The 15,316-nt window shown below is 41.9% G+C and overlaps 1 protein-coding gene across 4 annotated transcripts; it reads left to right on the top strand.

The window, feature by feature from the left end:
- Positions 1-235: 235 nt before the first annotated feature.
- Positions 236-14,119, top strand: LOC143336085 (cholesterol 24-hydroxylase-like). Of its 4 annotated transcripts, XR_013078499.1 has the most exons (16): positions 8,840-9,115; positions 9,263-9,337; positions 9,702-9,783; positions 10,032-10,105; positions 10,305-10,391; positions 10,535-10,673; positions 10,779-10,889; positions 10,975-11,137; positions 11,550-11,615; positions 11,826-11,898; positions 11,984-12,068; positions 12,303-12,413; positions 12,624-12,712; positions 12,827-12,893; positions 12,978-13,570; positions 13,727-14,093. XR_013078499.1 is itself a non-coding variant. In XM_076755968.1 (15 exons), the coding sequence occupies exons 2-15, from the start codon at positions 9,300-9,302 to the stop codon at positions 13,125-13,127; spliced, it is 1,335 nt and encodes a 444-aa protein (XP_076612083.1). In that variant the 5' UTR covers positions 238-1,625; positions 9,263-9,299; the 3' UTR covers positions 13,128-14,119. The 4 variants fall into 4 exon arrangements, 3 of the variants coding, with proteins under 3 accessions (XP_076612082.1, XP_076612083.1, XP_076612081.1); XM_076755968.1 differs by lacking the exon at positions 8,840-9,115 and adding an exon at positions 238-1,625 and having other exon boundaries at positions 12,978-14,119; XM_076755966.1 differs by having other exon boundaries at positions 12,978-14,119.
- The last annotated feature ends 1,197 nt before the right edge of the window (positions 14,120-15,316 follow it).

Genomic DNA, 15,316 nt, shown 5'->3' with positions numbered 1-15,316 from the left:
GCCTTAAATGTACACATGCTTATTAATATAATAATAATAATAATAATAATAATAATAATAATAATAATAATAATAATAATAATATATGATATTATTATTATGAGATATGTGTAAAAAACAGGCATTCTGAGCGCTATTTTCGCGGTCTGTTGTTTTTTCTCACTTGGTTGATGTGTTGTTGTCGGCCCTGAACGCGTCTTACTGTCCCTTTAAGAGGGCCGAGCCTGAGCCTTGTGAGGCTGCAGCGCACTTTTTCATCTACCTGCTGCCCACTCCTCTCCTACGTCTTGATTGGCCGTCTTGGCCGAAATCCTCTTGAATGATTTCAAACCTGAGAACTTGGACAAGTAAGGGGAGGAGGGGGTCTGAATTCCGAGCTTGCTGTCTGAGAAGGTTTGGAGTCGTCCGTCCACCGATGCTGCAGCTCGGTAAAGAGGCTTGTCCGAGGAGCGCTGTTGACGGAGAGCACCGCCGGTTAACAAAAAAAAAAAAAAAAAAGTCCGCTTTCAGAGGTGTTTACGCCAATTTTCACCTTTCAGTGCAAATTGAGATCTAGCTAACTTTATTATTTTAACATTTACTCGGTTTTCTGTTCATCCTCATTTGAATGGAGCGGTGTCCGGCGGAGACGCCGCACACTGCGATGGGACGCGGCGCCTGGGACCAGGACCTGATCGAAAATCACTGGCATATCGATTTCTAATCATGTGTCGTGGTTATTGACGGAATGCGAGAATGTTTCCAAGCTTCATGGAGGATTTTTACCTTTAAAAAACTAGTGAGGGCATTCAGTTCATGCTCGGGTTGCCATAGCATCACATTCATATTTTTCTTTTCATCACCGGCCTGTTGAAGAGGAGAGCAGAGCGATACTTTCACATCCCCAACAATGCGTTTGAACACAATTCCAGAAATTAGACGTGGTTGCATGAGTTTTGAGAGTTAATTTGCTAAAACATGGCTAAAAATCCGTCCGAGGGACCGAAGGATGATCTGAGCCAGCTGACGGACGAGGAGCTGCTGCGGTGCAGCAAAGACAAGCTGCTCCGGAGATTAAGGAGGGTTGACAGCGAGAAGATGAACTTGATGATCGAGCACGGCAACATGATGAAAGACATCAACCGGCGGCTGCAGGTGCACTTGCACGAAATCCGGAGCCTGAGGGAGATCAATCAGAAACTGCAGGACGACAACCATGAGCTCCGGGAGCTGTGCTGCTTCCTGGACGATGACCACTGCCAGTGCCATGTGGAAGGAGGTGGGCACCTACATGATGAAGCTGAAGGAGCTGGAGGCCAACCAGGACACCGTGTTGAGGGAGAACTCTGAGCTGAAAGAGATCATCCTCATGCTGGATGAGGAGAGGAACGGAGCGGGGTCCAGGAGTTCCATAGACAGTCAGTCCAGTTTAACCAACCTGAACGGTGGCACCGGCACGGTCAGGGATGTCGGAGACGGGAGCAGCACGTCCAGCACAGGTAGTGCTGGGAGCCCCGATCACCACAATCACAACCACATACACAAGCCCACCTCAGAGAACAGTAAGATGGGCCCCACCATGAGGAGGTCCATGGATGACCTGTCAGCACCACACCATCACAGGAGCATCCCCAATGGACTTAATGGTGAGTGCGCACACACACACACCCTTCCACCTGTGAAAACACACCTGGCTGCTATAATCAGCATGCAGATCTAAGACATGAAAATGTATACTCTGGAGACCAACCAATCAGACCAGAGATAAACTCCAAAATAAACCACATTTTCTTACATTAAACACTGGAGAATTGTCCAAACATGAGATGGGAAGGATGACTAAAAGTTATGCTCTCAAAAGACAGGTATGCCACTGGCCTCGTGCACGTGTTTTCCTCCTCCTGATGTCAGACAGTACAGTCAGGATGTGTTTATCATGTGCGTGTGATTGCACTGACAACATATGCTGATCAAAACTGCTGTGAAGGATTAACACACACACACACACACACACACACACACACGACACAGCTAGCATGGGAATGTCTCGCTTCACTTGACAGAAGGTTTATTATTTCATTGTTAAAAGCAGTGCATTGGTAATGAGATAGATGCTATCTCGCCCTGAACAAAGCTGAGCATCACAAATCTTTCTGCCTTTTACATAATTGCAAACAACACCATGCGGAAAGAAACAGAACTGTTATTGACATGGTGTTGCGAAATAACCCAAGATTGGAATCGATAAAAACAACAACAAAGCAGCACTACATCGATCCTAATCTACTATTACACAAGTTGGATGACTGTAGCCAGAAGCAGTGGGATGAAACAAGTGTTTCATCACTCATTGCAATGAACACATCTCAAAAACCTGCTTGGATTGAAAATGTAATTGGCTGCATGTGGACACCAGCTTCCACAGGCCTGACTAGGAAGAGTATTCTTCAGCAGCACAGATTTACTCAGTTGGCTGATTTGAAATCCAAGCAGAGTGACCATGTTGCGAGGTCAGATCTGGCCATGGTGTGAGGTCTGCAGAGTGACTTAATGCTGTCCGGTTGCCAGACACACACAGACGGGAAGAAGAGGGAGGATGATGACTGCGCTCGGTGTGCAAAGAGTAACAGCGACCTGTTGTTTGAGCCAGAGGCTTGCATTTCATATCTTTTTCAGTCAATTTTGTCTGTTTTTTTTTTTTTTTCATTTTTTCCTCTTCGGCGAATGCAAATCTAGCCCTTGTCTTTGAGACAAAAGAGGCACTGGGCGAGGAAAATATGAAAGAGGGGTCCAGAAAAGGGCCCTTAATAGGTCTTGGTGGAGTTGGGGGAGTGGCAGAATGGAGTAAGGGGTTGGCTAGAAGCCTGGGGCTGGAGTATTGGGGGACTGTAGGAGGGCATACTGAGCTCAAAGGAGGTTGGGTTTTTGGAGACATCCCACTGTCTGCTTAATTGAATTTGTTGAGCGCCACCACCACTTTGCTTCCTTTGGTAATGTGTGTGTATGTGCATGTTTACTTGGACAGAGTGTGTGAGGAGAGTGAAAGCTTGTGTTCTGAACAAAGAAGAAGAACGGACAGCAGGGGCCACACTGAGCACCACTATGTTTAACGGTGACTTCCACATCCAGACTTCTCAACGTCTGCTGGAGAGCTCCAGCACAATGCATTCATTTGAACTTAAAGAATATGTTGTTCCACATTAAAGAGGCTGCTTGTTCTGGCCTCCTACATTTGTTCATTCATTCATTCATCTTCTTTACCCGCGCATCCCATTTCGGGGTTGCGGGGGGCTGGAGCCTATCCCAGCTAGCAATGGGCGAGAGGCGGGGTACACCCTGAACCGGTCGCCAGCCGATCGCAGGGCTACATATACAGACACACAGACAGACAACTCACACACTCACACTCACACCTACGGACAATTTGGAGACCAATTAACCTAACGAGCATGTTTTTGGTCTGTGGGAGGAAGCCGGAGTGCCCGGAGAGAACCCACGCATGCACGGGAAGAACATGCAAACTTCACACAGAAAGGCCCTGCCCGACGCGCACTACCTGCTGCGCCACCGTGCCGCCCCCTACATTTGTTCTCTGGAGTAAAATGTGCTGTTCCCAAGGAGCCGTGCCTTTCTATGTTTAGTCACTCTGTTGAGTCACCCTGTAAACCTGCCCGCATAGGCTCAAATTAGGTTCAAATTAGTCCTAATGAACTGACTGAGAAGTCGTAAAATTGCGTGCTTTAACTGGGGTGTTTAGCGCCTGGCCTTTCTATGTGTGTGTGTGTGTGTGTGTGTGTGTGTGTGTGTGTGTATGTTAATATATGAGGTGCCACAGTGATTGGGAACTCTTCCTCCTCTCTTCTCCGAAGCCATTTCTCTCTCTGCCTCGCTCTCTTTTCAATTTTCTTTTACCCTTGGGGAGTAAACGGTACATTGTGTTTGGACATCCTAATCCGAAATAGGCCTTATTCGAACTGTAGCATTTTCCTATAAAGACATGTGGGATGTGTTGATATTATTCAGATTTTAGGAGCATTCTTTGAACATGCATATGGCACATTGAGAATATGTGTATTAGTTGGGGTTTTTATGACAGTCGCACAGTAATGCAACACACAACCTCTTGCAATCACCTTTAGATGCACTAAAGAAAAGCCACCATTCTGGTCAGAAGGAGAAACGTGCCTAATCATTATAAAAGACTTGTGTATCAACAGGCTTTTGGATATGTGCAACTCTGATCTTTTCAAGGAGGGGGCTGAAAGCTCAGAGGCTGTGCAGCTATCATACCATGCTGAGATGCACTTTGTCAGGATGCTCTCAATGGTGCAGCGGTCGAAGTTAACTAGGATTTGACGAGCCAAGTTAACTTTCTTCTGTCTCCTCAGGAAGTAGAGGTGCTGTTGAGCCTTCTTTATGAAGGTGGAGGAGTTCAGGGTCCAGGAGAGGTCCTCAGCAATGTGGACGCCCAGGAACTTGAAGTTTTAGACACGTTGAACCTCAGCTCCGTCGATGTGAATGGGGGTGTGACTGCAGCGTTCATTTTTCCTGTAGTCCATGATGAGCTCCTTGGCCTTCTTTGTGTTGTGGGTCAGATTGCTGTTGGCGCACCACATCACCAGCTGCTGAACCTCATCCTTGAGCAAACAGGCTCGAATCCAGTAAGAAAATAATAACTATATTGCTGAGCCTCGCATTGTGCATGCGCCGCCATCTTTAACTGTTGAGCACGCTTCAACCTGCATGTACATGGTGAATATGTGTGTGGTGTGATTCATTCCTTTAGTTATAGCGCTGGTGGCCCAGGCCCGGTGCCAGCACTTGGTGGTTGCAGATCTGTTTACTTTTGTAGGCTGGCAGGAACATGAGATTTCCTCTGGGTGTACTGCGGCTGGGTGACCTGCAAACAGCATGGCCCTTCAAGTCTCTTACTACTCCCGTTACAGGCTGCCTCACCCCCAGCCCCCCCTTCCCTCCTGCGGGGTCACTTGTGTTGAGGGTTACCCCATGCAAACAAACGTGTACTCATACAGACACCGACAAAGGTTCATTGTCACGAAAGCCATGAAATACTGGATTAGACATACTGCATTAGCACTGGTAAACATACGCTGCCCAAACACACATAAACCCATACACATACTTTAGCTGCTCTACCTGCATGACTTATGAATGCCAGTGGATCTTAGGATCTTATGGATTATCTGGAGTTTGATTTATCCCATGCCTTAACCAGTCTGACACAGAGGAAAGCCTTGTTATGAGACGAACCACAAGACTAATCTTAAAATGGAGCCTCCATTGATAAGAGGCTAAATAAATGCTAAAATGAGCATGCTAACTATGTCCAATATCATAGCTTAGTGTGTTAGCATGTTAACATTTTTTAATTAGGAATCACAAAGTACAATTGATGCTGATGGGAATGTCTTGATATTTCAGTCTGGAGCCTACTGGCTAAAAATGTCTAGAAACTATGGCTGTGCACATTATTGTCTTTCACTCACTTGCAGGGACTGTTATGTATAGATAATGATATTTTTGAAAGATATATTTATTTATTTATATTTGATATATATATTTTTTAGGATGTCCAGGGTCAGGGTTTTCAGACCTCAAACAACGCAAAGAAAACAAGTTCATATTAATTTTTAAACAACACAATACTAATGTTTTAACTCATGAAAAAGTTCAGAAATCAATATTTGGTGGAATGACCCTGATTTTCAATCACAGCTTTCATGCGTCTTGGCATGCTCTCCACTAGTCTTTCACATTGCTGTTTGAATTTATGCCACTCCTGGCGTGAAAATTCAAGCAGCTCAGCTATGTTTGATGGCTTGTGGCCATCCATCTTCCTTTTGATATCATTCCAGAGGTTTTCAATGGGGTTCAGGTCTGGAGATTGGGCTGCCACGACAGGGTCTTGACCTGGTGGTCCTTCATCCACACCTTGATTGACCTAGCTGTGTGGCATGGAGCATTGTCCTGCTGGAAAAACCAATCCTCAGAGTTGGGAACATTGTCAGAGCAGAAGGAAGCAAAATTCACAGTGGGTGCGAGACACTGTGGCTTGTAAGCCCCTCCAGGTCTTTGTCTAACCATTAGATGACCAGGTGTTGGGCAAAGCAGAACGTTGGACTCTTCAGAGAAGATGACCTTACTCCAGTCCTCCATGGTCCAATCCTTTTGGTCTTTTGCAAACCTCAGCCTGGCTCTTCTTTCCTTCTCGTTGATGAAGGGTTTTTTTTTTTAGCTTTACACGACTTGAGCCCTATCCCTTGGAGCCTGTTTCGAACCATTCTCACCTTGCACTTCACCCCAGCTGCCATTTGCCATTCTTTTTGTAGGTCACTTGATGTCATCCTACAATTGCTGAGTGACTTTCAAATGAGTTGAAGGTCATCCCAGTCAGTGGAGGGTCGTTTTTTGCCTCTGCTGGCCTGTAGCTTTGTTGTCCCCAGTGTCTGCTGCTTGACATTGTTGTTATGAACTGCTGTCTTAGAAATTTTAAGGATGGAAGCAACCTGATGCTCACTGTATCCCTCTGCCAGTAAAGCCAGAATTGAACCCCTCTTTTCCTCACACAAAACTTTTCAACTCCGTTGGCATCGTCAATAGATATTTTTTGATTCCAATTACTTTTGAGATACTACTAGCACTGTTTTTGCCATCCAGCTCAACCTATTGCAAGAGGATAGCGATGACCACAGCAGTGGTTTTTATACTTTTCCTCGTTAAATAAGATTTGGTTCAGGTGATCACCTATCGAGTACCTCATTAAGTAGAATGAGGTGTGTTTGTACTGGAATTCAACAGACACTGGAATGGTATGGCTGTTATACATGTGGATATGCGGATTTCAGAAAAATTTGGTCTCTTAATTTTTTCCAGACCTGTATATTTATATATTATAATTTCACTGTATTACCTCCTACATATCAGATGCTGTACAGGGTAATGCATCAATGAAAATGGGGCAATGCATCAGATGCAATCAATTTATGGTAGTTCTTGAAGAAGGATGCATAAAAGAAACAATATAACTATTTCTAAATAGGATTTTGTGCCTTTTCTGCTTCCTTTGTCACAGCATTTTAGCCCCTTTTAGCACCACAGAATGTGTTTTATTACATGAGCAAACATAAGTGCACAATTGATTCACAATGTCCACATGCGTCACTTAGCCTATCACTTCTGTATGCATCTCTTTATTAAACCTATGTGAGATTCTGTGTTGACTCAAACAATTACCCTGTTCTTCCAGTGCTCCTGGAGACGAGTGCAATTGTATAAACTGACGGAGAGTTTCTGAAGTGAAAGCAGACGGGATCTGAAGTGTGAAGTGAAGTGCATCTACCTATGTGTAGTTGTGTGCTCCGACTGGCAATATTAGTCCTATTTTCAGTCATGGAGGAATTTCCTTGTCAACTGATTGGTGAGGGATGGATTCTTTTTTGTTTAAAAGTCGTGAAAGCTCTCCAGCTCACCTCTGCGTCATGTTCATCATGACAGGAAGTTCACAAGATGCAGTGGGTATGTGCCACATAGGCCTACTTCTGCTTCATTAAGAAGCCATAATAGTTCAGCTTTCAGGGACCTGGCATTAACCTATAAAGCTACAGCTACATTGCTTTTTGTGTGCGTCACTATTATGCTGTGTGGTGGTTTAAAATATTTCAGCTGACATGATGTACCCTACTAGTTAAGTCTACTTTAAGTCTGATGAAAGCCATATTTCCGACATAAAAACAAGTAACAGTTTGAGAAATACACCTAATCATGAACATTTGAGGGCTTACAGCAGGCAGAACTGTGGAAGCAATGGTTGGAGGTTTGATCTGCGACAAGGAACATATCTCCTTTAACCTGAACTCTTATCATATGTTATGAATCTTTAAAAAAATCACTTAATAGGTGAGACAAATAGGAAAGTGGCTTATTTTGAATGCCATATAACCAAATAGTAATACTTTGTGGTATTTAATGGTTACATGATGTAGAAATGTGTGGAAGTGTATAGCAATGTGAGAAACATTTGTAAGAACCAGTAGTCACAACTCCACTCATGTAGTGTAACTACACACATGCACACACTGTGGAACTGTTTGCAATACTGTTTGATTCCTTTCTTTTTATTTCATCAGTGGCTTGAGTTTGCAAAAAACTAAACTTTACTTGACGCCTGTTTTCACAGATATGTTTAGTACATCAGTCAAACGTACTGCTGTAGAAATATAGTTCAAATTTATTGCAAAATACACACCTTAATTCTTTCTCACACACACTTGTAATCATAATACACACACAAAGAAATTAACGAAAGAAATATCTATAAAAAATAATAAATAAACTGAATACAAAATATAATAAATAAAGGTTGGACACACTGCTCCACTGGCAAAAAAATATGTATACTAGAAAAAAAAAGTGTACAGAATAGAAAAACAACTATGTGTATGCACATTTGTACAGATTATGAAAAATAGGAAATGCCCTAAAAATCCTACTGCCATAAAGAAGTACTGCCAATATTCAATGTTGCCAATATTCTTATGAGAAAACTACTGATGTCATATGTTGGATTGCACTTGAGATTATGTCGGTATCACGATAAAACGGTGGAATATTATGTCGTCATAACGATAAAACGGTGGAATATTATGTCGTTATAACGATAAAACGGTGGAATATTATCTCGTTATCACGGTAAAGCGGAGCGAAAAAATTATGTTGATCCATGGCCTTTTAGGGACGATGACAATAAAGTTGAAACTAATTTAATCTAGCCTATAAACAGGCCCATGACTCCCTGCCCCGTAAAGTAAAGTTAAAAACTCTCTGACTGTCACACTCCTGCGGGAATCGAATTCCCTATCTTCATTTTATGCTCTAACCACTGACTGACTCTTGGCTGACTGACGTTTTCACTTCACAGACGAGCTGACCAGCGACACAACATCACGGACTTCACTTGACTTACAGAAATGGCCGTTTTCCCTGTGATTTTGAGCTGGGCTGCTCAAACGCTGATGTGTCTGCTTTTTCTACTTTTATTCGCGTTTCTTGGTTACTGCCTGTATATTCACCACATTCACACGAAATATGACCACATACCTGGACCACCGAGGGACGGGTGAGTTAACTGGGTTAAGTGCGTCGCTGTTTAGTTAATGCTAACGCTAACATTACTTTCGTCTCCTAGCTAACGTTGACAAGACAATTTTGTTTTTCAGTCACAGTGAGTTACTGACATTAACTCTTCCTTTTTCTTCTTCCACAGTTTTTTCTTCGGGCATTCATCAGCGCTTTCGAAGGCAATGAAAAATGGATTAGTATACGACCAGTTTCTGGAATGGTAAGCAAAAGTCTAAATGTTCAGCTAACGCCATAGAAACGCTGTTAGTCCATGTAAGTGCTGCCACCAGTATACCAGTAGTTTAGTCCTCATAGGTTGCTGAAGGCTTTAACTAGCCGTTTATGATACTGTATGTAGGTCAGTTATCTGGTTTCAATTGTCTCTTCCTCTTTTGTGCAGCTTTCGTGTGTTTAAGTTGTTTTTTTCTGTGACTTTTCAGCTTCACATATTTGTGTGTGTGTATATAGAGAAATACATCTTCAGTGGTTGTGATTTGTGCACCTTCACTTTGGGTCCAGGTCTTCATGTGTAACTATGGATGTGTATTTGAAATGCAAACCGATGATTAAGATGTAATTTACAGGTCAGAGAGATATGGGCCTGTTTGCAGGATAAATAGTCTGCATTATGTTATCCTGATCGTGACCTGTCCAGAGGCAACCAAGGTAAACACCACAACAATAGTGTTTGTGAAACCAGTAGTTGTATAAACATTGCACAATAATGTTGTAAAAGGGAACAAGTAGGCAGGTAGACCTACTTTTCATGGAAATCTTTCCAAAATAAAAATGGCCCTACAGTGCCAGCTGCTGTCCTGTTTGATGAAAATCTATATGAACGCTTATGTCCAGTAACATTTGCACTGAAAACTCCTGGTCTTTCAATGCTCCCTCTTTTGATGTCTCTGTTTCAGGAAATTCTGATGTCCCCAAAGTACCCAAAAAATAAATTAACCTACAAGAGACTCTTCAGCTTGTTTGGTCAAAGGTATTTTATCTGACTGTCAGATTATTCCAACTATTCATGCTGTGTACATCCCAGTGATACAGATACTGTCTCATTGCCATTCATTGTTGACAAATTGAACTAGGAACAGTTTAGCAATGATAAGTAGTTGTAGTTTTGTGATGTCAAGTCATTTGCAGCCTTATTTTGCGGTTTGGAAAGTTCCATTTCTGTCTTAAAGGTTCCTTGGAAATGGCCTGGTAACTGCCCAGGACCATGAACAGTGGTATAAACAGCGCCGGATCATGGACCCTGCATTCAGCAGCTTGTGAGTTAATCATCAGAGAGAGTATCCTTTGCTCTGTTTTTTTTTTTTTTTGACAATGTTGTCCAATTAGAGAATTTCTCCTTAGCTTTGCAGGTATGTACTGACTGTGCTAGTCCACCGTCTAAAACTGCTATTATTTGCAGGTATTTGAGAGGTCTTATGGGCACCTTCAATGAGAGGGCAGAGAAACTAGTGATTAAACTTTCAGATTTCGCCGAATCCAAAACAGAGGCCAACATGCTCCACCTAGTCAACTGTGTTACCATGGATGTTATTGCAAAGGTATTAGGTAAACAAGTTTTCCGTGAATATGATGAAACCACCATCTTATCACAGCCATTAATTTAATCAAATTGTAACTATGTTTGTTTTCCTGATACATCTCAGGTTGCTTTTGGTGTGGATTTAGACTTGCTGAATAAGAGTTCACCTTTCCCTAAAGCCATTGAGACATGTCTCAAAGGCATGCTGCAACATACCAGAGACACATTTTTTCAGGTACGACATCACTGCAACTTGGTCTGGAGTTTGTGTGATGAAAACATTGCAAACCATGTGAGATCCTAAAACCTTGCATTTCCAGGTCAATCCAAAGAACTGGCCTTTCATTAATGAAGTGAAGGAAGCTTGCCACCTGCTGCGCACCACCGGAGCAAAGTGGATCAATGAGAGAAAGACTGCCATGCGAAACGGCGATGATGTCCCCAAGGACATCCTCACACAGATCATCAAAAGCGCTGGCAAAGGTTATGGTTCCTAAAGTTCATATTAGATTAGATTAGATTAGATTAGAGGAACGTTTTAAAATCCCTGTGCTGTAAATAGGGCCACGGCAGTTGCAAACAATACTTTCAAGGGTCTAGATGAGAATCAAATATTTATTGTATCACAAATAGTACAAGAAGCACAAATCAAATACAGTTGTCATCTCAACAGGTGTGTCATTGACATTTCCACATAAATAGATTGTGCTGCAAGGTTCACAGTCAGATAATGGTCCAGTAGATATGTATGTAACTAGGTCAGATAGGTGTAGAACATGAGTTCAACTTTTTTGCAATGTGATTAAATGACTACAATATTGGTTTGTTCAATAATAATAATAATAATAATAATAATAATAAGATAATAATAATAAGAAAATTCTTATTATTCCAGAGGAAAGCATGACTCAAGAAGATGAAGAGCTCATGTTGGACAATTTTGTGACATTTTTCATTGCGGGTGAGTCTGGGTTGTTTGTGCTTTGTTGTGCGTACTGGTCTACATAAAAAAGTCCTGTGTTGTTTTCAGGTGAACTGTTCTTTTAAACCCATTTTTTTGCTTTGGAGATAACGAACATGATCCCTTTAATGTGTGTTGAGTGTTGTTGATCCACATTTGTTTCATTTGAAGACGATGTTCTGATTCACTTGGTCATCTGTACCATTTTAGGGCAGGAAACAACAGCCAATCAGCTTGCTTTTTGCATCATGGAACTCGCAAGACATCCTGATATACTGGAGAAGTGAGAACTAATAATACAGTGCAAAGCAGTTCCATAATGTAGCTGTTGATCAATGAGTTTCTCCAGTTGTGTTTCTATTTCCCAGAGTGAAGAAAGAGGTGGATGAAGTCATTGGGATGAAACAGGACATCAGTTATGACGATCTGGGAGAACTGACTTACCTCTCACAGGTATGCATCTTGAAGAAAATGAAGCACGTTGTGAATCCATGGTGCAACTTACTCATATATTCGTTCACTCATTCATTAAATCTCAAGTTAGCTGCACTGTAAGTGTTGTTGTTTGAAATATGAGGAATGGCTCCATCTACAGGTGAAACGCTCAGTTGATCATTCACTTAGCTCCTCTTTGGAATTCTGCTTAAGTGTGTTTCATCTACTCTTTATTTTTCAACACTACACTAGGTGCTCAAAGAGACTCTGAGGATTTACCCCACAGCTCCAGGCACATCTCGTGATGTTCTGGAAGACATTGTCATTGCTGGCATCCACATACCCGGAGGAGTCACATGTATGGTGAGTCATTCACTTTTGTTTTCACCCATAAAAAGGAAGTGTGTGTCAGAATCCCAAAATGTTTCTAGTTTGTTTGTGCTTTCCATACATGAAGGACAGTGGCCGCTATCACTGAAAAACACAGGATTTTTTTTGAATACTTGAATACTACTGACAAAGCGTAAACAATCCCCTGCCATCAGATGTTCAGTAAACTGTTCTGATATTCAGTTAAGCTCCTATGTGGCCGGTAGAATGGAGAAATTCTTCAAGGACCCGCTGACATTTGATCCAGACAGATTTCACCCAGATGCTCCCAAGTAAGCAGCATACAGTTTAAACATAAGGACTTGTTTTAGCATCATGAATGATCGTACCAGATGAAAAAGGGAAAGTGGTGTGTACTGAACGCTTTCTCTTGTCTGCTTTACAAGGCCTTATTATAGCTACTACCCCTTTGCCCTCGGTCCACGCTCATGCCTGGGACAGAACTTTGCTCAGGTGGGTGGTGGCAATCAAAAAGAATGAATGCAAACACACACCAAACATAACAGCATATGGTGTTAACTCAGTGGGTGCTTCCAGATGGAGGCTAAGGTGGTGATGGCCAAGCTGCTCCAGAGGTTTGACTTCACCCTTCTGCCGGGACAGACCTTTGACATCCTGGACACTGGCACACTCAGGCCGAAGAGCGGAGTGGTGTGCTCCGTCAGACACAGGAGTCACAGTAAATGAATGGTCAAATGCTGCCCTCAGATCCTGCCTCAGTTAAAAGCCTCTAATGCTGCCAAGTCGTTCTATTTCAAAGCCTTTGTAAATGATATGAGCGATGCTTGTTTGAATGATATGCACAGTATATTCAAATAGAGTTATGAGGATTTTTATGTCCTAACAGTAATGAGGGTATGGGAAACCTGTGTGGGTGGCACAAATCATTAGCACTTAAATCTTGCTTGAACGAGTGGTGGAATGTAACCAAGTACTTTTACTCAGTTACTGTACTTGAGCACAAATTTGAGGTATTTGTACTTTACATGAATATTTGCAGGTTATGCAGCTTTGCACTTCTACTCCACTACATCTCAGAGGGAAATACTGTACTTTTTACTCCACTGCATTTGTCTGATATCTTGAGTTAATAGCTACTTTTCAGATTACAATCATTCATACCCTTCCATGTATCTCCAACTTTACTGAGAAACTGAAGGGTTAAGCGTTCCTTTATGGGTTGAGAAATTTGTCCTACTTTTTAAGATAAACTCTTGAAAAATTCTCCAAGAATTAGCGGGGGAATGCATTGTCACAGAGGGGAAAAAAATGGCTGTTTTTCTGAGATCATGAACAATTGACTTTTTAGAGATATGCTACAAACATATGATGATCTTAGAGAATATGATGCATTGCTGTAGCTCAAACTACCAAACAGTATGCAAATAAATTCAAATGATTAGTACTTTTACTTTAGAAAATGATCTGAATACTTCTTCCAACACTGCTTGGAACCAACGCTTTAGCTCTTCCATACCACCCTGGGCGTCTGTACTTGTCTTGTACCTTCAACGGCAATACAAAAAAAATGCTGAATTTACAAATGAAAATTAAAAGCACTGAAGAAAATGATTACACATTATTGTACTAATGCTGAAATAAGTTGTGTTGGATTGTTTTGTACTTTAATAAACTCTTGATTAGTTTAATGTCAGATAATCTGATTTTATTTCATGCTCAGTTTACTGTGCAGTGATTTTTTTTGCCTGTTGTATTTTGGGCCATAGCCCACAGTGTACCACAGGGGGGCGCTGTGGCCTTTTAGAGAAATCTGAAAAGCACCTGTTAAACTACAATTACCAGAGAACCAACAGTCTCAAAAGTTGTTGCTCATCTAAGCCTCATTTCAGGAGTTTGTTGTCACATTTTCTGACACTTAAGGAAAAGTTAAGCGGTGAATCACATTGTAGTCAGAGGCTATACGATTACATAATTAGTAATAGGGTCAATAGCTTATATGACACAGCTAACAGCTTTTTTTGTTGTTTGAAAATGAAAGCAACTAGCTTTTACCAATAAAGTCAGAAGCAAAAGTTTAAGAATATTAAAATAAAAGTTTGAAAGGCCTTAAATGTACGCATGCTTATTAATATAATAATAACATATGATATTATTATGAGATATGTGTAAAAACAGGCATTCTGAGCGCTAATCTCGCGGTCTGTTGTTTTTTCTCACTTGGTTGATGTGTTGTTGTCGGCCCTGAACGCGTCTTACTGTCCCTTTAAGAGGGCCGAGCCTGAGCCTTGTGAGGCTGCAGCGCACTTTTTCATCTACCTGCTGCCCACTCCTCTCCTACGTCTTGATTGGCCGTCTTGGTCGAAATCCTCTTGAATGATTTCAAACCTGAGAACTTGGACAGGTAAGGGGAGGAGGGGGTCTGAATTCCAAGCTTGCTGCCTGAGAAGGTTTGGAGTCGTCCGTCCACCGACGCTGTAGCTCGGTAAAGAGGCTTGTCCGAGGAGCGCTGTTGACGGAGAGCACCGCCGGTTAACACACGAAAAAAAAAAATAAATAAAAAATCAATAGGCCTTATTCGAACTGTAGCATTTTCCTATAAAGACATGTGGGATATGTTAATATTATTCAGATTTTAGGAGCATTCTTTGAACATGCATATGGCACATTGAGAATATGTGTATTAGTTGGGGTTTTTATGACAGACGCACAGTAATGCAACACACGACCTCTTGCAATCACCTTCAGATGCACTAAAGAAAAGCCACCATTCTGGTCAGAAGGAGAAATGTGCCTAATTATTATAAAAGACTTGAGTGTCAACAGGCTTTTGGATATGTGCAACTCCGACCTTTTCAAGGAGGGGGCTGAAAGCGGGAGGCTGTGGTCCTTCAGTGGGGTATCTGAAACAACAAAAA

The sequence above is a fragment of the Chaetodon auriga genome, chromosome 18 (genome assembly GCF_051107435.1).
Source record: "Chaetodon auriga isolate fChaAug3 chromosome 18, fChaAug3.hap1, whole genome shotgun sequence".
NCBI lineage: Eukaryota > Metazoa > Chordata > Actinopteri > Chaetodontiformes > Chaetodontidae > Chaetodon > Chaetodon auriga.
The sequence above is the reverse complement of the archived record's forward strand: the minus strand, read 5'-3'. Positions and strand labels throughout refer to the sequence as shown.